The sequence below is a fragment of the Ruditapes philippinarum genome, unplaced genomic scaffold, assembly GCF_026571515.1.
Source record: "Ruditapes philippinarum isolate M1 unplaced genomic scaffold, ASM2657151v2 ctg87_1_1_1_1, whole genome shotgun sequence".
In the NCBI taxonomy this organism is placed as follows: Eukaryota; Metazoa; Mollusca; class Bivalvia; order Venerida; family Veneridae; genus Ruditapes; species Ruditapes philippinarum.
The window spans coordinates 238,221-264,778 of NW_026861560.1; the positions used below are offsets into that span (position 1 = coordinate 238,221).

The following is a 26,558-nucleotide window of genomic DNA, read 5'->3' on the forward strand; positions in this document are numbered from 1 at the left end:
AGTACATTATGCCAATAAGGAAAACTTACCTAAACAGTCAGTCGATGCATTCACACTTTTCCACAAGTGCTATATAAATATATATTTCTTCCAATAAATTGTTCGTAAGCTGATTTACGTACGATGACAAAAAGTGACATGTGTGTGTATGTTTTATTTATCTCATGCGGACGAGATACTATGTCGTGGACACGTGTTACTAAGTCGTGCGCATGAAAAAATAAGTGGTGCGAAAGAGATACTATGTCGTATCCAAGAGTTACTAAGTCGTTGCCACGAATTACTAAATAAATAAACCAGGGCTGATTTCTTCTCAAGTTATGGTATGGAAAAGGTTAACAGGTCATTAGTACGTACGAGTACATAAAGATCTATCCTATCACATGATGTTTCTAACAAAGAGCAAAACTTAGAAGATATTAAAATCTGACTTATTGGTCTTGGATAATGACCTGTTCTTATGATGCTTAATACAGTCATGCACAATTTTTAAAGTGGATATCTTAGGTAATGTAATAGATTAACGTTGCATGTAAAATTTTAACCAGACTTTTTTAAGATTAAAACCTTCATAATTTTATAATTTTATCTGATTGGATTATTATCTTTTTTGCACAGCATAATTATCTCGTAAGCACAGCTTAGTAGCTCGTGGCCACGACATATTATCTCGTGGGCACCACTTATTAATCTCTAGCACACTAAAAAAGTGACTGATTGCCACGACATAGTTTCTCGTGCGCACGACTTAGTATCTCATGGCCACGACATAGTATTTCGTGAGCACATGTCGACTCTTTCACATCTACATATATTCGTAAAAAACGTTAAAAACCTTACATTTAATTACTTCAGTCGAGACAAAGTCAGTTACTTTGATATAATCTGCATTAAATTGTTTCCGTAAATTAATATCATCAGAAAAAAAAACAAATTCTACAAGTGACAGAATATCTTATAAACTGTCAGAATATTCAATGTCTAAATTATTTTTGTGATCTTTTTTCATCTGAACATAGCATATCATATTAATACAAACCTCTCATTCATGCGTATCCTGGGCACAAGTGAAGTTTTGAGCAATATGTTTTGTATTTATAAATTCATGGTGTATGTAAGGTAAATAGGGTTAGCGACGATTGGTGGTTAAGTCTATGGATATATATTACAGTTTGTAAGTAAGTAAAAATGACATATTTTGAGGATGAAAATCAAGTTCATTTGGAGATAATTCTGGAAAAATTGCTGGTAGGGTTAACAAGTACATTGTCACAAGTTGATGATAAGGAACACATATTTGAAAAAGTCAATCCCTTAATATGAAATTAAGACATTAGCGTAAATATGACATTATTTTAAGGAAAAATATCAGTTAAAGGGGTTATAATTTTGGAAATACTGTTTTCAGAGTTTTGTCTCTTATCATATGATGTGGATAATGATAAGGAATATATGTTTGAAATTGATACCTTAAGAAATAAAAAAAAAGATATAGATAAAATATTAACTTCAAATAAACATTAACTTAAAGTATGGACGCTGACGTTGACTTACAAACCGATGTGACAGCTCTCCATATACTAAATATATCGAGTAAATATTTGAAATATCACTGACCTTGTCATTTTTTATTCTAATGGGAGAGTGTGGGGGGGGGGGTGTCACTCAGTAACATGAGTACCAGTGGCACTTTACTTATTAAGGTGATTATCACTTATAAACATATGTTCAAGATTATAATTTATTTAGTAGCTTAAATATATCTTTTGATATACATTTATATTTACAAATAATTGCTAAGTATCGCAAACCCATTCACAAAAGAAATAAATGAATAAAAATAAGTTTTTCTTATGAAAAACTACACCTTAAGAAATTTGATCCCTCAACGTTAGGGCTGTTCGATAAGAATACAGAAGGCCAATTAATGATGACAACACTCTTGACTCATTGGAAGGGGAGTTAATGGGAGATTAACATTAAATAGTGATTTACTAGCTGATAAGCCCTTACTGAGATTCAGCAGGCTGGAAGGGTTAATGTGTAGAAGTGATCTCTCAAATTCCGAATTACGCAGTTAATTACAGGTCACAGTGTCATTAGTTCAATCCCTTGAAATCGTTCCACAACTGAAACTCGCTCAATGCAGACTTTTAGTCAAATCTGCCTATTTCAAATTAAAAGAAACTGTTCATCCTTTCTCTCTGTGGCAAAGGAAGCTTTATCTTTAATGCTATGCATTTTGTTTTTTGTATGCATGACTCCATTTTAATATCGATCAGCATGTACAAAAAAGCTTTGAGGATAGTTTTATATTTAATGGTTTCATGGTATTTACAAAAAGGCTTTATACACCGTATCAACCATTTGTTGCATGCTATTCTTTATAATGTACGTACATCAATCAATATCACACAACAACGATCCTACATGAGTAGTTGCTATTCTAACTGTTAAAATATCACGCTCTCGCGGCTGGTTCCCTTATAAACGATAAGATCAATTAAATGTGAAGACAGAAACATATTTTATCTTTTGTGAACCTTGATTTGAACATTTTTTCAAGGTTTAAGATTTATCGTATGTGTATACAGCTATTTCTTTTAAAAAATATATTTTATAATATTTATACAAGTTCTAAAAGGCGTGTGATCTATTTTTTGCAAATGGCCCTCTTTTGAATTTCTAAAACTGCGTTAATTTAGGCAATATCTCGTTTTGCTATCATTTAGTCATTTTCCGTACACCCTATCCTTATACTATCACTGCTTTCGAATAGTCATATAAATTACAACAGCTATTTTGTCCACAAAGATATTAATATCACTATTTATTTATGTCGTTTTTATTCAAAAGTACAAAATATATTTGCATTATTATTCATTATTTATATTAACATAAAACAACAAAGTATTTTATTTTCAAATCTTTTTGATGCGTTACGCTCAATAGAGTTGTTCTAGTCGGCAAAATAAAAAGTTACGTTGATTTCTGTACATTTAACATTACAATTATTGTGTAAATGTATAAAAACATGTCACACTTACAGTTATTCAATATAAACTAAAATTAATATATCCCTTAAGTTAAAATTTTAAATATTATAAAAACGTCATGGAAATCAAGATAGGCGTGATAAATGATAACCATCAAGAACTGAAAATCAATGAATAGAATGCTAAGAGGAAAACATATGTAACGTGAAAAAAAATATTTTGTTTTGTTATAATTCTATATAGTCCAAAAAAATCCGCGCATTAAATAGGGTGAATTGTATGCATATGGAGCTTGGCACAGTTGTTGGTTGGTATAATCCTATTGATTTAAGCCTGGGATCCAGGTTTGCAATCCAAAATGGCCGCCAAAATCCAAGATGGCCACCATATATTAAATATTTTAGATTTCTTTCGTATTTCAGCTGCAATAATAACTAGAGCAGTATGAATAGCACCAATTCATTATATCACACAGAAATATATATCCATGCCTCAAATCTTCAAGATGGCCGCCAAAATCCAAGATGGCGCCATATATTAAAATTTTCAGATTGTTAAAGCTTCTCAGCTGTAGTCATTACAGGTCAATAAGAAACAGCACCATTTTATAATATTACACATTTATCTAAATTCAAGCCTCGGATCTAGGTTGTGCAAATCCAACTTGGCTGCCAAAATCCAAAATGTCCGCCATCTTAAAATTTTCAGAATGTTTTTCAGCTATTGTCTTCGTTACAAAACAGTTCGATATAGCATCGATTTATAATAATTGTATAACATATTTATTTATTAAGTCAATTAAGATTTATTATTATTGTGATTATAAAAGATGTTTACAGAAATTATCAAAATGAAAACAAACAAAAAAGTACAACAAATGACAAGCAATATAGATTTCAACAACAAATAAAAAATTTCATAAATTAAGCTAAAGTTGTCTTGATTTCACTTTTTCTTGTGTACTGTACTTTATTGACAGTTATGGAAGGAAGTAAACAAAAAAAAATTAATTTAAGTAAACAACAACAGTATTTAGATTTATAATTTGCTAAAGTTTAAACTAAAATTAAAAAACAACCATTTGTAATATCTGGAAAGACTAAATATAAAAGGAAGAAATTAACAAGAAAGTTAAGAGCGTTGCCACTCCGAAATTCGCAGTAGTCAGAAAGTTAGTAATTTAGTTTTACAGATGGAATCTCATCTACAAAGAGCTGTAAAGACTTAATTTGATCTCATAATAAGTGATGAATGAGAGACAGGATTTTGAAGATAAGCTAAAAATTTGTGTGCACTTAAATATACAATACAATAGACGATAAATTTACCCTTTTCGTGCATTAACATCTACAGAAGCACGAGGACACATTTTAAGCCCTCGCTCATGATTTAACTTCCGTAGATCTTGATGCACAAAAACATGTATTAGAGTCATTCTTGTATAAAATAATATGACTGATTTGCTGATTGTACGATTCATGTGTATGTTGTTTTCGGTATAACGAAACCCGTTTCTTTATTGATTTTAAGTCGCTTATGTGTTATGTTTTGATAATGGAGTAACCGAGGCCGTCATTGCAATTAGCGGTTTTGCATGGTGGCAGAATCACGCATATTTACAAGAGCTCATAGAGTGCTCGACTGTTCTCAGTGCTTGATAGCTTAACAAGGATTTAGAGAATGAATAAGTCTCTATATTGAAAAGGGCCATAATTTTTCAAAATCCATGATAAAGTTATTGACCTTTAACAGTGATCTTCTATTATGCTAACAAATAAGTGTATAAGATTTTAACCTATTCCATGATGTATTTTTTTTTTTACAAAACCAACTTGCGTGCAAACCTTTGCCAAGCTGTAACGCGACGCCTTTTGTGTACAATATCAATCCCAATTTTTCGAAATATCGAGCTCAGTTATATGCTCATATAGTTTTATAAATAGATGCAACTTTTTGTTTTCTGTGAATGTACACAAGTGTTTGCAGTTTTTTGCAGGAATGCCAGTTTTTTAGTGTGTTATATGTATGAAAAGTTTTGATCATACGAATTATCTTGATCATTGAAAAATGATCCAAAATCATTAATAAGTGACGGCCGTCTTGAATTAAGAAGCCATATTGAATTTACGTTGTAAACCATAACATGTACCGTTTGTGCAGGGAAACGTTTTGTCCAATTGGACAATATTACAAAGTTATCTTATCCAATTAAGTCGATTTTTTATTAGTCCAAGAAATCAGTGAACTAATTGTGCACCTCCCGAGAAAAGCATGAAACTTGACATAGTGGCAGGAAATAGTATTTTAAGATATTTCAGCCTGTGATCCACTTTTTAAAAATTCAAGATGGCCGCTAAAATCCAAGATGACCGCCAAAATTACGATTTATTTATGGCATGAAAATGATATAAATTGACATTGTAGGTCAGTTATAGTAATTTCTTGGAAAATGCTTTAGTGTTTATTTATTTATAAACAAAAACTCATGGCCCTTAAGGGCATAAGAGTGCACAATCAAACAAAACAAAAAATAATAATACAAACATAATACAAACATAATACAAACATAATACAAACATGCCATCGGTAGAAAATTACGTCACAAGTCACTTGAAATCATGCAAAATAAAAATCAATGCTACTAAATTTAGGTTCATATGATATTTTTAATTTAATTAATTAATTTTACATGCCTTTATAATTTTCCCAAGTAAAGATTTGAAATGACGTTTCTTGTTTTTCTTTTTTGGTTCCGATCAGTCCGTAAACATTTCCCAAATTATGATGCTGTCGCAACATTAATACATTTATGAGGATATGTCACAATACAAGATGTCGCTTGATCAAAGTAAAGGATAACTTGCCCCTAAAAATATTCTCATGCGCGTACGACAAGATTGGAGACATGAGTTTTATTCCCATCATGTTCCTAACAATGTATTTACTGTTGAATGTTCAAAGTAAATAAGATAATCAATGTTAAGGATAATAGAGACATTTTATTTATTGTTGTTTGTGTAATCATTATAAAGGCGCGCGTTAATGATTCGCACCGCTTAATCCTCTATTTTCTTGAAGTTGAAAATCACTTATTTAATGCCCAGTGTGAGTGATAGGCGTGTAACTATCACCTCGACTATTTTAAATTTGAGGAGTTCAACGTTCAACAGCTACGCTAATGCTGCACAAACTAAATAACTATAGAATAAAGTAGCTTTTGGCTACAATATAGTGATTTCAAACACACGTATCAAACAGATAGGGCAGTGAAGTGCATTAAAATTGATTTTTACACGACAAAGGAAAATTTACAAGACAAAATTGTAAATAAGGAACAAACACTTCTACGCTTATTCTTCTTATTAAAATAATAAATAGATATAGATATAATTAGATATTAATGTTTTTGTCATAGTATAATAATGCACGGTTTATTGTAAATAATCACTAGGGTATATCGGTAAAAAGAATGGCTCCTTTCAATAAAATGAAAATTTAATATAAGAATTTAATATTTGCCCTATAACACCCTTAGATTTCATAAAAAAGTAAAGTAAAGTTAATGACATATAAATAAATATATTATGACAAATATATATATGGTTTGTTGTTATGTCTGATACAAATGAAATCGACATAATTATTCATTTATTGTATTACAGTCATTTTATGAATGTAAAACGGCGGTACATACATGTATTTTCTTCAGCCATTATTTTGATTTATAGACGTAACGATAGACTATCATTGCGCGGAACTGAAAACGCGTGCTGAAAATGTTTCCGGCTGATAACAATCTTCGAAGTTCTTATCTCCCGCGAATGAATGACCTTATAGTCTAGCATGATTTACCTATGAATAGAAGAGATGCACTATAAAACAACCTGAATATAGACAAAGTTTTAATTATTCTCAAAATGCTTAACCTTTGCTCTTTAAGGACATATAAATCTTAAATATTGTTGAAATATCAATAAATCTTAAAAAACACTGGTCTTTCCTATAAATTATATAAAAAATGATTAAAAAGATCTAATTATCTTTAATACTTTTTATTTAATGTTTGTATAAGCTGCTATTTATATCATATTTTGTATAATGATTTAATATAACATTTTTTTTTTATAAAAGGAATGCCGAGTTCCGTAAAATTTAATCTTGACATATATTATGTAATACATAAAGACATGAACTCTGCAATAAATTATTCTAAAAGACCAATTTTCCGTCCCTTCAGTACTCTATAATGTAAGTGAACAGAGGGCTACGCGTTCAGCGCAGTAATCCTATCGGTATCACTACAATGTGATGTAATAAAACGTTCCTGACGTGTTATTTACTATCTGAAACGAATTTAGCGGGCTTTATCACCGCTATCTCACCGTCATGGAAGATTTGGTGTTCAGAAGTACACTATATGTATTTGTTATAATGTGGTAGAGTGTTACTGATTTATAATCAAAAGGATTGCACTTAAATTGAGCGAGTGATTATGTGATCATCAGAAGCAAAACAAAGGTAATTATTTCTGTTTTTCTATTAACTAAAGGCGAAATTATAATCATCTTTACCTTGTAATTGTTAAATTTGTATTTAATTTAGTATTTGTTATAGATTTAGAATATAGTTTGAACATCACTAATGGCCGGTGGTTAATATGCAATATATTGTTCCATATACATGTACATTTGTACATCACTTCTTTGTCAATTATCGGTTATATGAGACCAAAAAGAGACAAAGAAGTGTACTTTCTTTTGAAGGAAGGAAGAAACATTGAAAAGAAATCAGTATTGTTTGTTTAAAAAATGGAAATGATATAGTTGAACATTTTCGCACAATCTTTGCTCAGTGAAAAAAAAGTCGAAATCGTACCTTTAAATACAACAGAAAGATAAAAAAAAACATACGAATAAAATCATTCAAACGATATTTATTAAAACATTTAGAATAAAATGATCTAAATGGGTTTTTTATATCTATAATGGGACATGTGAAGAAACTAATAAATAAATACGCTGAAACTCGTATCTTTCTATGCCATGTTGCAATGATACACATTGCAGACACCTGTAAAAAATTCAAACGAGGTCATGAACTTCATCTGGCCGATTAATTATACATGATTTCTTAGTTGACCGCCTGTGGCGTGAGGCTGTAATAGATCGTACTGAATTTATGAGATAGAAAGAAATAGGCTGGGCTATTTCTTTAATGTTTTAAGTTTTAACGCCTTTATATTATGTTATAACAGTGGGTATTTAATCGATACATTATAGTGCAGATAAGATTATATATATATATATACTTTACGCAAATGTCAGTATACAAGGAAAACGTGAAGAAGATATGTATAGTACAATCCTTGTATATTATATATATATAACATGTCAGGCTTCTTTTATTTCATATCAATAAAACAATTAGTAAACAATTTAATGTTGTTTCAATATTTGTTTTCAGATGAAGGATCTTTAACGTGAAGAAACAGACCTATAGAAGAAATCACCAAAATATCACACTATGCCTATAGTTTATATGATGTGAACGATAATGTTATTGATTGCCGGACAATCTTCATTTCAACGTGTCTTGCTTATTTATTTTTGTTGTTTTATTTTTAGCAATTAACTAACATATATTGAACAATAGGTTACACATGTATCGTACTGAAAAAGTAAATGACGACGGAATTTTCATTTTTAAATAGCTAAAAATAGAAGATAAACGATGATTAAATAGGCGAAAAGTGAAATATCAGAACTTTCATACCACACTTGTATTTGTAGAACAAAACTTGAGTTTTCACTTTATTACATTTTGATTTGGCTGACTTTAGAAGAATGTAGCCAGGAAAGACACCAGTGACAAAACGGAAATATATCTTACTGCTGCAGTGAAAAATAAATTATTTAAGTAAAAAACAAAAACTGAAAATAAATTACTCATTTTTATGTTATAAATATTTTTCAGTATTATAGAAGTTATTTTAAGGATATTAAATAATAATAATGAAACCGTAAATCAAGTTTTTTAATGTCTGAAATTACGTGATTAATTTCATCGAGTGATATGGAAAAAATTCACCAGTTGTTGTAGACACGTAATATATAATTATATAGAAAAATAATGAATTTTCTACTTATTATATTCCTTTTCTCTGTTTTAAAATGATTACAGCTATGACAGCGCTCTTTTTATTTATTTTATAATATGCACATTGACGACAGTAGTTACAACACCAGTAAAAAGTATGTTACACTGCAGTAAAAGTGAACTTATACAGAGAAAAGTATGGAAAATGAAAATACGCAATTCATTTCATCCATATTTTTGCATATTTTACTCATATATGTAAAATAAAAACATACTTTACACTACATTTATAGTAAAGTATAAACATTAGAATAAGGTCAACAGGCATATCGATTTTTTCAGTTTTCTATTTTACTTAAAGAATCAAACGTGCACGGTTATTTGGTAAAAGTAAATATGCTCTTAAGAATAAGATGTCATGAACTATTTAACAGATATCTATCATCAGATTTTTATAGCCCATTATTATATTTTTGTTTCTATGTAAAGTAATAATGAATGTATTTTCTTCTCTACTATCAATTCTCAAACAAAAGATTGAAAACATGTATGGAAAAAATCAGATGTTTGCGTTAGTTTTGAATCCTCCTATTTCATATTTAAAAAAATATTGTCCATCTGCAATTTTTTTTAAAATGCTTTTGTAATCCGCATACATGACAGTAATATTGACCCATTTAAAAGTAAGAGACATATTATTCTGTCGGTATTCGAACAACGATCTTCAACATTATCCTTAGAAAACAAACCCATTTAAAACGGTCATGGAATATTATCCGCAGAACGGACAGGTACAATGAGTTTCGTCAGAGGTTTAAAAGATAGGGGAATTATTACCCTATGTCTGACAACTCTCTCTATCTATCTCTCTGCGTGTAAATTTGTTCCTGAAAAGGTGTCTGTAGGTAGACCCCCGGAAAAAGGACATCTGGAATTTCCTTTTTTATTCTGGAACGCATTTTTTGAATTAAAGATATATAATAATAAGAAATGATTGAAATGAAACAATTAACCAATTTTTAAGAATAAAGTGCATTGTTTAATTCATCTTGAGTGTAGAAAAGTCACATATTAGGTAAAACGAGAAACTAATTTAAGAGCATAGTAAATGTTCATCACATCAGAGATCAATCGTTTTTAGTAGTGTATCTACAAATCTGTTAGGGTGTTAATAATGTAATATATTATGTAGAAAACCGTAATGATAATCTTGAGAATAATAACATAACATATTAAAGTTTGATAGGAAATCTTCTCTTTGTTTCTAGATATTTTTAATCTAGTTATTGCACTTAATAAGTATAAAGTATTAGGTCCTAATATCAAGTCAAACATCTTTTAAAAGATAGAAGACTGATGGATGTGGGATTCTTAGGAAGTAGATGGTATTAAATATATAGTAATAAAGAAGTCTACAGCTCTATCACCATAAGAGATTCAACATTTGAAGATTACAACATGCGTTGCGTTATATTTACTTAATGTTTTAATAAGGATATTTGAATAAGAAATATATATAAGTAAAGCATAATCGAAAGCTTCGGCCCAATAAGTCTACTTAAAAACCGGATAACTCATACGGAGGTAACGCAACACTCTCAACAGTATAAATTCATATATAAAAATGTAAAACCTCATTAAATATGTGGTAAGTATGTTCTTTATTTTCAAAACAGTGGTCACAAATGACAGAAAATGTAAGAAACATAATTTTGTTTAAGTATTGATCAATATTTCGATCATTGTTTATTCAAAATGTTTCCCCTTTCTAAATATACAAAAATATATGGAAACTTTATATTTAATTTACCATTCATTTTTTCAAAAACTGTCTTTGATACGTGTACTTTTTATTTAAATCATGAGATAACACTGAACATTTACAATTTCTATATGTGACATTTAACGAGTTTTCCACACTGCGTTAATAAGTATCCATTTTGAAAAAGAGCATGTTTATACTATATGTTTACGGTTTTAAAAAGAGCAATACGAAACATAGAAATTAAGCGACATATACCAGATAAAATAATCTTGGATATGGTGTTGGTGGCTGCAGCAGAGATCTATTACTATCAATAGCATAGCAAAAGTTATTAAAGAAACATTATTAAATCAATGTTTTAAAAAGTGGTCCACAGAACTGCAGAACTCATCAAAGGGCAAAAATTATGTTATTTTCAAAACGGAATTAACATTCGAAAAATATATAAATATTTTACGAATATACCAAGGGCTGAAACTATTGAAATTTAGAACAGCAAATCAAAAACTTCCCATCGAAACTGGCCGTTGGAGGAATAGCCATGTCAATGTGAATTATAATGATAGGCAATGTCTAAATTGTTTTTCTGATTTAGGTGACGAATTCCATACTCTCCTCGTATGCAAGCGTTTTAAACAATCTAGGGAAAATAATATAGATTCATATAATTTCTATTCCAGACCAAATATCATCAATTACTGAACTCAAATAATGAAGTCGCACTAAAAGGTCTTTGTAGGTTAATATCATACATATTAAAAGTAACAAATACTCAGTTGTTTGTAACTGATAGAACAAATAAAATAAAACAAAAAACTCACCAGTGAAAGATATAATTCCGATTCAATAAATATAAATACATGTAGCTTTGTAACACTGCCCTTGTTCACTTTAGTAGTAAATATGGTGCCGCTAATAATCATGCTTCCCGTGGAGTTTATCCCATTCATAAAAACTGCCATACCGTTAATTTACTACAAATATAGTAAACACTGTTTCTAAATTTAGATCCTGAAATTTCTAAATTTTGCACCCTGTCGAATAGTCTAGCATTTTTCTGATAGTCTCCCCCTTATGTAAGGAAAACGTTTGTTATAACTATATATGAGGTTATTTAACTTATAATAATCTTAATTCAATCCACATATTTATCAAATACCCTGTTTACTACCAGTTTTGTAAAATACGTATGTTTGTATTTTCACATCATGTTGTTATATGTGACACATGTAACCTGATCAGCAGTAAAGGTATCTGTTTGTCTGTCTGTCTGTCTGTGATAGTTTTATCAATTGTAAAAGGTGTGTTTCTTTTGTACAAATAACATTTGAACGCTATGATAAAATGCTACATTAAGCGCAATAATTGGCTCATTTTGCAGTCAACGTCATAAATTCTGATGTTAAATGTGAAGATAATCCAAACCCTAAATTCTGACTTATCAAAAAAAGCAACAAATCTAGATACTCGATGTGTAACTTACTTTTATAAACTCGTTAGTTTTAGTTATAGTCAACATGGTATACAGGTGAATAGTCAGCTGGAATTTGGATTAAAGAAAATGCTAGAAAGCAATCTAAAACGGTATCTCAAATCGTTTCCATTTAATAATTCAAAACGACTGAAAAAAGAGTAACAGTTTACAATGGAAACATACACACTTGACATGTCTTGAAAGAATCCTTGAATTTAGGTTTTAAAGTAACAGATAAACCTCCTGTTTCTACTATATGTTAGAATGAACCGGTCCAACACATGTTTGTTCAATTAGTGGCAATATTTGCTATATGAATCAATGCCTTTACTTTAAGATGTTTGCATGAACATTTTTGTTTGAAATAGAATATTTCGGGCTAAGCCTGACTTTCATGTATCTTTTGAATAAAATGTAAAATGTTTTGACTTCAGGTATTTTATGCTCACTCGGACAGTGGTAAGTATCTTATTACCTTTTTGACGGTTAATCCGTGTTTGTAGTATATTCTATAATATTTTGACTCATTCGAGTTTCAGTCTATATTGCAATGGGTACATGTGATAGCATCATTATTATGAATTTAAACATATGCAACTATTTACAGTTTCACAAAATGTCTGTATTCCGATATTATTTAAGCACGATTAAAGTCTTTCGACATTTGTTTTTACGTCAGCGCATTGTCAAAACTATTATGCTGAACAATTTACAAGATGATTTTTAGATTTACATTAAATATGTAATTAAAAAATGACAAATTTGCAAGCTGTTTGATTTGTTCAATCAGGGAAACAACATCACACCGTTTGTGTGAAGCATTAATTATCCCGGGACAAGTTTAAGCAACCCAGATGCACTTGTTAAGATCTATCTACTTTAAGTGACATTTTTGTCATTTTTCGTTGTCTGTGTGATTTGAATTAACTTTAAGATTAAATATTACGATTGGGAATGACCATAAAATGATAGTAACAAATAATTAGCATAACATATAAAAAGCTGCTAAAAATATGGAAATACTGCCCACTTTTGTCATTAAGTTAACGTTGCCAAAATCTTACAAAGGTTATATATAGAAGTTCACTTCGGTAACGCGTACCTTTGATTTTTTAACTGTAACAAAATAATGAATTAAAACAATTATGGCATAATTTAAAATCATAACAATATTTCCCAGTACACTCACCAATAAAAGAGATATTAATATCACAGTTATTCTTATTGTGCATCATATGCTCATGTTATCGTATTTATTTTCATTTGTTCAAATATTAAATAATTTCCGTTTATAAAAACAGTTATTGATAGTGACAGTCTAAACGCCGTATTTCCTATTGGGCACGGCAATGGTCCTAACGACGTTAACAATTAATATGTGTCCGGCATTATCCAATAATGCCAATGGTTATTACTAAGATGTTCACATTATGTGTTTCATTACCTTGTTCGAAGCCATTTTTAATGACTTAATTCTCCAACGTATTACACGCTATTCGCCTGTACTTACATTATGCATTTATTATAATCATAAATATTCTTTACTCCTAAGGCACTACATAGCATGTAGTATCTTTATTGCTGATAAATTATAGTTTAAGCTTAACCATTTAAGTTTTGTTATTGACTTTATTTTTTTGGTAAGCTTTTTATAATGTAACTCAATTATGAGTGTTTTTCATTTTGGAGACATATTTATTGATGATAATTTTAAATAAGATTTACCCCTAAGCGAGTCATCTAAATCTTTTTTTTTTTAATTTCTGAAATCAGAATATTGTTTCTGTTGTCAATTAATAAAAGTAAAAAAATCATGTAAGAAATGATTCAGCTTTAATAAGATAAGTTGTTAATTTGTCACGCTGAAAACTGAAGCTAAAGCATATGACATATATTAAGCTTGACGAAAACTTTGTACATAAACGGGTGAACAAAATTAATAGGTGTTTTTTTTTCTTCATAACAAGTTTGCTATCTTCTTCAAACTTCATTTACAATGAGTAGATAAATCATACCTTCCCCGTTAAATCGATTCGTTAGACTCTTTTTATTCAACAAAACCGACGAATAGAGGTCCATATCTAAACTATAAGATCTTGTGTTTTATTGGTGTTTTCTTTGCATGTTACATAAACAACTATTTTCCTGTGTGTTGAAATACTACAATTCTCGATCACAATAAATGCACCTTTAATTTCATAAGACTTTAAAATTGAACATCAATATCTGACAAAATTAAAGGCCTTGATGTTGCTTTCCCCTGGGACTTTGGGTTTGTATGATAAATATGAATAGAAGAGGAACATTTCCTAGTCTCCTGATCTAATCATTTTAATTAGCTCGACTGTTTTCGAAGAATAAATACTGTTATTGTTACAGTCATGTGACTTTAACTGACCTTGACTTCCAATATAAAATAATTGAATTTTTTTCTAATTTAAGTACGGATTTGAATTTTACTCGGACAAAACAATACTTTCTACCAAACAATTATATTGGATAACTTATATGTGACTTTGACCTTTAATCGACTTTGACCGTCAAGGTCAAATTAATAAAGTTCTTCTTTTTTTCTTGTAATAATTAAATTTGGACCGTGTGCACAGATTTAAATGTAAAATTAAACTTTATTATCAGCTGACCTAGATTTCCACAAAGTGGCATACTTTTGAACTTTGATATCAGCTGACATAAATAATTTGACGAAATGACCTACTGTCTTTCTAATCATTTGATGTACAGCTTTGAAATTTAGACCACGTGATCAGTTTTAAATGTTAAATTTAATTTTGATATCAGCCGAGCTAAATATCGACGAAGTGACCTACTGTCTTGTCCGTTGATTAACATCTATAAAAATGGATCAAATGCACAGTTTTCTTAATGCATAATTGATATTTGTTACATGACCTAGATGTTGATGAAGTGACCTACTTTCTTGTCCTTGAATCTATACCTGAGAAATTTAGATCATCTGCAGTATTTTAGGTGTAAATTTGAACATTGAACATTACTTTATTATTATTATTATTATTATTATAATTATTATTATTATTATTATTATTATTATTATTATTATTATTCTTTAAACAATTAAAAAAAACACTTTATCGTTTTTTTTCTTTGATTTTTTTTTATTTGTTTGCTTTAAGGAAAAGTAAAATATGTCGAGCGTTGCCCCGTCCAGCGATGGTTCTTGATTAGTTTTATATAATTGATTTAAATACAATTTTGATAATGGTAAAATATATATTGTATAGAGAGTTTTAAAATTAGACATGTAGGCAAATGCTTAAAGTCTCACTGGTTTCGATTAATATACATTCTGTAAAACTGTGTTAAAATTACAATAGTAAAATGTTTAAAGTCTTACTTGTTACGATATGAATACTTGATTCAAGTACAATAAGGATAATGATATGCTATTTAAATTTTCTGTTAAAATAGTTTCAAAATTACAGTATAAAAATGTTTCAAGTCTTACTTTTCCAAATAGATGAGGAGCGTGATATTGGAAATAACCCTTTACACATTCAGCTTTATCAAAGAGCACTCTCCAGAGGTTTTGAAACAGATAACACTGTAAGGGTGAACGTAGTTGGAAACTTTGCACAAGGGAAAACCTCCTTAACACAATCACTTGTTGGAAAGACGTGTCCAACTGTTCAAAGCACAAATGGAGTAGAAATCAATCACTGCAAATATTTTGAAGTAAATGGTGATGTGACGTTATTCCAAACAACTACGCCACATGATATGGACATTATCGATCGCATTGCTGAAGTCGCTAAGAATGAGGAGCCAACAGAGAATTCTTTAGAACTTCAAGAACGCGCATCACAGTCTGAAAATAAAGAAGTTATTGACAGTGCATCACGAATTTTGTATAGAAAAACACAAGCGGAAAGCACTGATAATACTAGAAAAAATACAAAATCATCTTTGACACCGAAAGAAGTACAGAAATTTTCGACTCTCCTGACATCTAAACAATTTGCGCGTGGTGTAGATGGAAATTTTGAAATATGGGATTTTGGTGGCCAGTTTGTCTTCTATGCTACTCACACCATATTCCACAGCAATCGTGCTGTGTATTTATTGGTTTTTGACTTATCAAAACCATTGTCGATGGTCGTATTAGATACTGAATATCCTATGGAAACAGGTGACAAAACAATGGAACATTTCATTAAGTTTTGGATGAACTCCATTCATTCATATGTCGGGTCAAACGACGGTTCAAATCCGCCGGTTATTCTTGTCGGAACGCATAAAGATAAATTATTAGGAACGGAAAATGAAAAAAATCAATATGCAGAAGAATATTTTGAAAAAATAAGAACATTGTTTGAAAACACACCTGTTATCAATCATATTCATAAAAAAGATTTTGTAGTCAATAGCACTGATCCCGACGACAAGGAAATTGAAGAATTGCGAAAGGCAATAATACATATTAGAAAACATTCTAAACTCAAAGTTCCTGCAAGATGGATTGCCCTTGAAAAAGAATTAGTACAGATAAGATACAAGAAGATAATTCCATTCAGCAAAGTGGTGGAAATCGATTCACAAAATGATTTCCCGCTAAAGGAAGAAGAAGAAATCAAGTTGTTCCTACTGTATCACCACAGGAAAGGCACATTGTTTTTCTTTGACGAAGAACCGATATCACGATACGTTGTACTTGATACACAATTCCTCATTGATGCGTTCAGGTGTATTGTGACATCAGAGAGATTTTGCAGAAAGGAACCACAATATCGCAGTCTTTGGAAGCTTTTGCAAAAAGAAGCAAAGCTGACAATGGAGCTAATTGAGAAATGTTTCGATTCCAATAGTGAGTTATCCAAATTTAAGAATGAAATTTTGATGTTTATGCAAAGGCATTACATCATATCTGAAGTTTCAAGTTTCGATGAGATAACTTGGAAATATAATCCTCTCGGTTGGTATATTGTCCCTATTTTTCTAAGAAACCACAGTGACAACAAGACACTTAAAGAGTTCCTTTCAGGAAAGAAACAGACAACCTTAAGGTTTCTGATGGCATTTCAATACTCCCCTGTTGTACAAATTGTATACTGTTGTCTCATTGCTGCTATGGTAGCAAAGTGGTCAGTTGTCCAAATAGGCGTATCAAAACAAAGAAAGGAGTTATTGCTGTACGAAAATTTAGGAGTCTTTAGATTGGACAGCCAAAATGCTGGAGTTGTTGAACTACAGCAGAACAGAATTGAGATGCGTGTAATTAACCTTTGCACATCTCAAAATGTGAACAATACAGCAGACAAGTTCAGACGCTTTGCAGAGTCAGTGGTCATCAGTGAATTCAATAAACTACGAGAGTCATCCACATTCCAAGATAAGCCTTTCCAGACATGTTTTAGGTGCAACAATGAAAGTCATGGTCTAAATGGAAGTCAGGAAATCTTTCAATTGGAAAACCTTAAAGGTAAAAGCATTGAACCCTGCCTTGATATGCCAGTCAATCACGTAATACACACTCAGCAGGCACTTTCCGAATGGTTCGAAGAAATCTCTACGATAGGACTAACAGAAGACTGTCAGTTAAATGAGAAACAATTGAGCAAAATAGCACAATCAATTGGTTACAACTGGGAACTCCTTGGAAGTGAACTTGATTTGAACATGGGCGAAATCGATCACATATCAATGGACAATAACACTAGCAGAATGAGGATCTTCAAAATGCTGTTGAAATGGAAAGCTAAGCAGCAAGAAAATGCCACCGTCAATACTCTTTTACAAGCTATGAAATCAACAAAGTCACTTACCGTTGAATGGGATGAAGTGATGAATATTGTTGAGCAAATAGCATCAACAAAAGAGAAATAATCACACGTCTTTGAATGTATGTAAACTTTTTTGTTTTTAGAATTTCAATATCTACCTTCCAGTCATATCTAAATCTGAGTGATACATCAGCTCAGAAATTGGTTTAATTGTTATTTTGTGAATAGAAAAAATAATGTTCTTGAGTTTAATAAGTTTTTGAGCTTTTACTTAAACGACATTTCTTATGTTTTCTATACTGTCTGAAATTGTCAAAGTAAATTATCTATTGTCCTTTATTTCCGTTTAGGAGTCATCTGCACTATATGATTCAAGAAAAATAAGTACAACATTCAAGTTTCGACGTTATGATTCAACAAGACTGCTGCGTAGCATATTGAATATGCAACAAAACTGATAAAACCATGTGCTACTTTCTTTTTCAATAAATTAGAATCAAAGTTATAACGTTTCATATTTGGTGCAAATACTGTGTGGAATTCATCAACTGCAACAACCAATGTAATTCAAATATTATTTTGTATTTGTCCGTTGGTTTCACATTCACATATAAAACAAACAAGTAAACTAAAACAAGCATTGATTAAAGGGGCGTCCTTGGCCGAGTGGTTAAGGTCGTTGACTTCAAACCACTTGCCCCTTACCGCTGTGGGTTCGAATCCCGACTGGGAATTTGAATAGTCTCATGTGAGGAAGCTATCCAGCTAGCTTACGGAACGTTAGTGGTTATACTCAGGTACCCGTTCGCGTACCTAAAATAAAGCACGGAACGGCACCTGATATCTTCATCCACAAGAAAAGCTGGAACGTCGCCATATGACCTATAAAGTGTAGGTGTGACGTTAACCTCAATTAAACAAACAATAAACAAGCATTGATGTATATAATTTATATAATTCTAGGTATAATTGAACAAAATAATTGTACTTGTGTAAATTTAACACTGAGAATGATTTCAACACATTCAAATTGATACCGAGAATATTGATAGAAACTATATGTGTACAATATGAATATTTACGGACACTTGTTGTTTATGTCCTTATCACACTTATTATTTTGTTTATATCCCCGAAATGTTTTCAAAATACATCAGTATTTTACCTCCCCTTTGAAAAATATTCAAAGATGATATCTAGCAAAGTGAAAAAAGCAGACTCATTCTTGTTTTACGATATTTAATCAAAATTGTAAGTTTCTCAATACCAAGGAATAAAACCAATTATTAAATATACCTATAAGTTTTATCACGAAAATACATGCAATTCATGAAGCACAAATATGACGAATTCAGGCATGGTAACATTTGCAAAAATTTCGTTTGCACCTGCCAATTATTAATTTTATTACTATAAACTATGCTTATAGCCAACTCATATTCAAAATTTGGTCATTATATCAAAAAATTCGTCTTAGCATATAACAGATAAGTTCCATATAGCAGAAGTTTTCATAGGGAACCAAGTCTTTATAACGAACTTAATGTCTACAATCATCTCCCTTTTCTGATTAAGATATATTTGTATAACTCATTTGGTCATTATTATCTCATTTTCATTAACTTTTCTTACATAGAAAAAGTACGTATTAAATGATTCGACTGTTACTTTAAATGACCAGCATGATGTAGAAAATGTATTCATAAACAACGCCAATTAAAATGAATAGTTATACTTAAAAAGTACTTATACATATATAACATGATGTACATAGATAAATATCAGGGTTCAATTTCGGATATATTTTACTGGTATTTTTTAATACATTAACATTGCTTTTAAGATCACCTGAGGCCCACCCATTGTCCGTCGTCCATCGTCCGTCAGTCCGTGCTTCAACAACTTTTTAAACAACTTCTTCTCCTAAACCACTTTGACAAATCTGTTGAAACTTTGCATAAATGGTCCTTGCATAAATTTTTACCAATGTTGTTCCAAAAATTGTATTCGATAAAGACCTCTGGTTGCCATGGCAACAAAAAACAACAACAACAAACAACTTCAAATATCTTCTTTTAAAAATCCAAAAAGCTATAGCTTAGACCATCTTCTAGTGAGTGTTCACAGAGTTTGTTAAAATTGTAGCCCTTAGGTCAAAATTGACCCCGCTCCCTGGGAGCGGGAGGGGGACGGTAATTGATTTTCATAATATATGTAAAGTAAAAACTAAAAATAATCTGAAGAACTAGAGCTTAGATATTTAGCATGATACATCTTCTAGTAAGTATCTTCCATGTTTTTTCAAATCAAAGCCCTTGGTATGAAATTGGCCCCGTCCCTGCGTGTAATTGATTTTTTCAAATATGTCTATATCTAAAAAAATCTTCTTTTTAAAAATCTCAAAGAGAAAGAGCTTGGATATTAAGCATGGAACATCTTCTAATTGGTGTCTTCCAAGTTTGTTCTAATAAAAGCGCTGGGATAAAAATTTGCATGAAACATCTTATTTTAGGTGTCTACCAAGAATGTGAAAATGAAGGCACTGGGGTCAAAATTGTCCCGCCGGGAGGAGGGGGGGGGGGGCATTAATTTTCCTTTTATGTACATAGTAAAAACTTGACAAGAATCTTCTATTAAAAATCCCATAGAGCTAATTAGATATGAAGCATGTATAATATTATTATGTGTGTATACCATGTTTGCTCAAATAAATGCCCTGGGGTCAAAATTAATCACTACAAAGAGAGTTATAGATTCTCCTTATACATGTTTGTATATATATTGTGTAGTAAAAAATAAAATCTTCTCTTAAAAAGCCAAAATGCTAGAGGTTGGATTTTAAGCATGAAAAATCTTCTTTTGGATGACTATTTATTCAAAAGCCCTGGAGTCAAAATTGGCCCCGCCCCAGGTGTTCATTGATTTTTCTTATATGTACACATCTTTTGGAACTGTTGTTTTCCCTTAGAAAGAGCAACCAGTAATGCTTTTACACATGCTCTTTTTCAGTTAAAACTATGTAATTTGTGACATCAGTTTTAGATTTAGATTTTATATCTGCTTTGTTAATAGAATACAATTTTTCTTGTTCCTAATTATGGAGAGTTTTATATTCGTTTGAGCTATTTCAGGGCCATTGTGATTCTCTTAGATATTAACAACTCTTAAAATTACTTGCCGTTGCTATAGCGGTGATTAAAATTTGAAAATATCAGTGACAAATTGCATAACCGAGTATTTGTATATGAAAACTATGTACATGAAGTTCCCTTTTGTTTGTAAAACGTAGTTTCTTATAACCAGAAATTTGCTCAAACAGTACTTGCTATAAGTGATGTTTACTGTACATTTTATTCTCTTAAAATGTTAGGTATGAAATATATGTATGATAGTTTCGAACAGTAATTTTTCTGAGATTTTGTATTTTGCTACGGACAGCGTCGACAATCCATGTATATTGCGAGATATTGTTCAGTTTTCTTGCTTATATTTCTCTACTGTTTATTTTTCTTTAAATATGAAGGCATTTCCTTTTGTAAGCCTCCACCTTCAATCATTTTAGCATTTAAAGCCATGCAAGTTTGCGGCAGTGTCTGTTTATTTCATTTATTTGTTAATGTAACAAAATGCTTAATCAAATGAAATAATAATGCATTCGTTAAAAGAGAAATTGAATAAGTATTTAAACGCAATATTTGCTAACATTGAAAGAATATTTATGTGCTAATTTTCAATGATGACTTTTTGAAGATCTTTTCATATTTAGTGAATACATGTACAGAATTGTGCCTTTGTAAAACGTAACAGATAACTGTATCTGTTTCATGTATTAAAATGAAAGTCCTCCTTACGCTCAATGTAAATAACAATTTAAAGAAATATTTTAATGATTTCGTTGTGAGTTTTAATGAGTGTTTAATGTGTAATCATTTGTTCACTGTGACAAAGGATTTTGTTTTTTTTACATAGCTAGCACGCATTGTAATGTAGCATCATTTATCATTATACAGTTGCATTGTTTGTCGAGGTCAATGTATAGTTTGATTTATTTGTAACTCGATTTTATCTCCCCAAAAGTCACTATTCAAGTTCGAAGGAATATTTACCAACCTCAGCATAAGTTTTAAATAAAATATTATTGAACACCTAGCCTTTAGATTTTTTCAAATGAAAACGAATTATAGACTTAATTTTACCAGATACAAATCCTTTAGAAAATTTAATTTCTAGTGGTCATCACTGGTAGAATCCTTTGAACAGATACTTACATTAAATGAAATACACACTTTTATTCTACTGTTTCCATTTTCATGTTTTAATTGTTATAGAAAAGTAACATCATGTTCTAGCTTTGTCGACATCATCATATTAATACTTTTTTGAAACTAAATAGTATGTAAAAAATGCGGGTTTTGCAAATAGTTCTTCTTTAACCCAATGGATAAAGACTAAAAAAATAGCATATATATATTCAGACAAAATGCTTATTAAGATCAATTTTGTCATGCTAAATCTTATATTTCAAATATATTCCATAAATTTTGTAACATTTATAAATTTAAAATAAAATATGATGTAAAATTAAAGTAAGTAAAAGCTTTTTTATCACTTTTTTAAAAAATCATTACTTCATAGAAAATTAAGAAATGAATAACAATTCATGTAAAGGATGTAAAAGTCGTAGATGCTCAAATTAAAAAAAAAATATTGTTGAAGGATATAATTTACGTGTTACAGTAGATTGTACCTCACAACATGTTATAATTCTTTTTATATGTAAGAAATGTTAGGTATTGTATGTTTGTTAAACTTAACAAAATACTTTCAAGCGTACGAATAATCATACATTTGACATTAAGATTTTCATTGAGCCTTCTTATTTTTCCTAATGTTGCAATTCAATTTATAGTATTGATCATTTTAGCAGTTTTTTTATTCATGCCTATTGATAAAGTTAAGTGTGATATGAGCAAATAATGGAGAGAAGCATACTTGATTCACAAACTTAATGTTATGCATAAAGCATAGATTTATAAATATTATACGATGTAAAAATATGTTATATATCTGTCAACTGTCTTTTATTCCAACTGTTTCTTTTATTGTTTGTGTGTCATATTGTATCTTGCATGATCCGAATGTTTGTTTGTCGCTGTTATTTTTTTGCTGATGTTTTATCATTGATATTCACCCATTTATACATTTAGATTGAATATCATTGTACCATATTTGAATACTTTCCAGATATATTTTCCGTTGCAAACGACGTCACGTTTTGTCATGATTCCGGCGTTTCGTCATTACCTGATTTAATGATATCATTTGCATGTAGGCTGTGGCTGAAGCGTATGTAATAAATTAATAAGAAAACGGAGATGAATCGATATTTAAAGAATTTAATAATAATATAACAAAAACACTATTTTTACTATTATAGCAGGTTATTATGAATCAAGTATCGTCATTAACGACCAAATGTTCATATTTAAACGGTTACAGACACTTTATATTTCATCTTTTATTTTGACCTAACATTATCATGTTATACTTTATAGATAAGATTAATCTTTTTTTAAAAATCTAACAAACCCCAAAAGTAAATTTGCGTCAATTTTTAAACTGATCGGATGAGGGGTTTGTTTCTGAGATTTATATTATTGTTTATTTTAGTGTATTGTTATATTTATTCTCAACCCTTAGGTTTCGATATAGATCGTTTTTTTATTATTTTTGATTGAAGCATGCGGAAAAATTTGTTATAATATTTGTATAGCGTTTTGTCCTTTAAAGCATCTTTTTTATATAAAAAATACTGGTGTCCACATGATAACTTTTGAAGAATTTCATTTTTTTTGCTTTTATTTGATATATAGATCTGTTATGTCAAAACAAGTTAAGTTTGTTTTCGCAACAATAAAGTATAATGGATATAGTTATATCCCTTTGAAAGCAAATTATTGGGTTCCGCATGATTACCTTTAAATGATTTCAACTTTTTAGTTGATATTTGGTATGAATGTATGTTATGTCTTTTCACGGGTCAAGTTTAATTTATCTACGTTTTTAACCAATATATGCCACTTAATATGCAAACAAGTATGTTCCGTTGACTTCTATTGCTTATATGCTTTTGCCTCAAAACGATTTATTTTTGTTGCCATGCTTTTTTCGTTTCCTGTTAGTTTGTGTTTGACGAATGGAAAGCAAATGTAAATTCATAATAAAAAATTGCTTTTAAATTATATAAGTTTTTGTGAAAGTCATTTGTCTTGTATTTCGGAGGTTTAACACGAGCATATACCACTTATAGGGAAGAGATGTTTGAATGAAATGATAATTAAAAAACGTTTTAGAATTTTATTCTGTCTGAGAAAGAAAAATATGTATCACCACTTATACAATGCTTGATATACTGCTGTTCACAATTCATTTTTGTATTGGTTGTTATTTGTAATGTAAATACTACTTTTTACTTTATGCATTATACAACCCTAACTATTTAGTCCTTGGACCCATCCTGCAGTCTGACCGAACACTGTACTGTTTTTTATCATTGTATTCGAATGCCTTTATTTTAATTGGCTACTCAAAACTAACAGCACAACAAATCTATGGTAAAATGCAGCAGTTGATGAATTCATTATGTCACTTTGTACATACTTCTTATGATTGTTAATCAAAGTGCCTTTATAGACAAAGTTTGTATGTGAGTTTAACAATTTATTTTTTCATTTTTCTTGAATATATGAAATATTTATAAACTTTTTGTTTTCAATCATAATTCATGTTTCTTTTGTCAGTTGAAAATGTAGATTGAACTTGTATATATGTGTGGTATTTTTAAATGCATGACATTTTTTATTGTGTTAGCTGTACATCAAAAGCGTTCTTCATCTGTCTAAATAAATAAATACATATTTACAATGTTGTTATTTGTGTTTTAATAACATAATATATTTTCATATGAATAAACAATAGAATGCATTGGCAGCAATATGACTACTAAAAATATAATGAGTATATCTAAGAAAGCAAAATTAAAACACCGTTTGCTGTTAATAGAATCCAACAAACCGGCGTTAAATTGAGTAATTCAAGTTCATAAATTTGCAGTAAGCAGTAAATATGCTACTTTGTTTTCTAATATATCTCCTAGTAATAAAAACTGAACATTATTCATAATAGCCATTATACCGATGACATCTTAACATATACATTTTTTACGTGAGTTCTTCTAGCAGGCACACTAACTATCCAAGCTGACGGTATATTGACTAGTCTATAAAGATGTATATCGGACAAACGCTACGCATAAGTATTTTGAAAACATTTGTATCTTCCTATGGTAAAACTAAATTACAAGTATGAATTTGTAAATAACAGTATATAAATTTCACAGTAAATACCATTTTCATTTTAACAGCAATTGTATACAGAATGTCTGTAAAAAGTTATGCATTAATAAATGGAATGAACAGAATATACAGGGTATTAGAACTGAATAAGTTAGGTTTGTCTAAATTTTGGGATTTTAATGATATTATAAAATCAAATGTCAATATCTCCTGACTGAGAACAAAAAAATGCAATGCCTGCGTTTTGGCAATCTAGAACAAAGCATTAGGTAAATAGTCTAAATGTGATAAATAGTACGCCTAAAAATTAGGAGCATCCGTAAAATGTTGAGGTTATACGAAGGTGACTGATTATCAGTATTGAAATGATATTCTAACACTATCGGACACCACTTCGATGTTATCAACAGAGGAGGCTAGAGGCGTAATTCATTTCACAACATATAAACTCTTGTTCTTGTTTCCTCCTCCATATTTGAAAACCGACACATTGACGGTGCCATTTTGTTTGAAAATCTGATAAATAAAACTACTTTTTGTGGAATTGTGTTCTGATAACTATCTAGAATGATTAAAAAGGTCTATATTAGACAAAAATCCGACAACCAATATCTTTAGTTCACTCATTAACGCAGACGTTTTAAGTGCTGTTTACGTGACGTCACAATGTAGTGCTTTCAAAACTCGTCAAGGAAATGAACGCTATTTCAATGTCGTAAAACAGTTAACACTTAAAGTGAAATAAAAGAAGCACACAAAATATAATTAATTTTATTATAATTATCAACGTTTACAAAATGTGTTATTCTCAAAATGTTTTTGTTAACTGGTTAACAACTTTTTTCAACCGACTGGATCAGCCTTCGAAGAACGTTTAAATCGGAAATTCTGAGACGAAAACAAATTTAACCACAGGAAATATAATCCTTCTATATTTTTCGATGTGTTAGTATCTAAATATTTCTTGATTTCGAGTGATCTGTGTTATACATGTAGCACGGTATGTCGCTAAGATATTTTTAATTTATCTCGAAGGCCTAGTATTACTGCCAATCTGAACTCAACACCGTGCTTTTTATAACAAATATCACTCAAAATCAAGATCTTTTTCGTAAA

The 26,558-nt window shown here is 30.1% G+C and overlaps 1 protein-coding gene across 1 annotated transcript; it reads left to right on the forward strand.

Annotated features, from left to right (window-relative positions):
* Positions 1-15,760: 15,760 nt before the first annotated feature.
* On the forward strand, positions 15,761-25,009 carry LOC132716118 (uncharacterized). Its single transcript, XM_060699299.1, has 2 exons — positions 15,761-18,206; positions 18,438-25,009. The coding sequence occupies exon 1, from the start codon at positions 15,800-15,802 to the stop codon at positions 18,188-18,190; it is 2,391 nt and encodes a 796-aa protein (XP_060555282.1). The 5' UTR covers positions 15,761-15,799; the 3' UTR covers positions 18,191-18,206; positions 18,438-25,009.
* Positions 25,010-26,558: the final 1,549 nt, after the last annotated feature.

What these genes read in the sequence shown, in the direction of transcription:
- LOC132716118 (XM_060699299.1), top strand. Translation starts at nt 15,800, where the DNA reads ATGTTTCAAGTCTTACTTTTCCAAATAGATGAGGAGCGTGATATTGGA.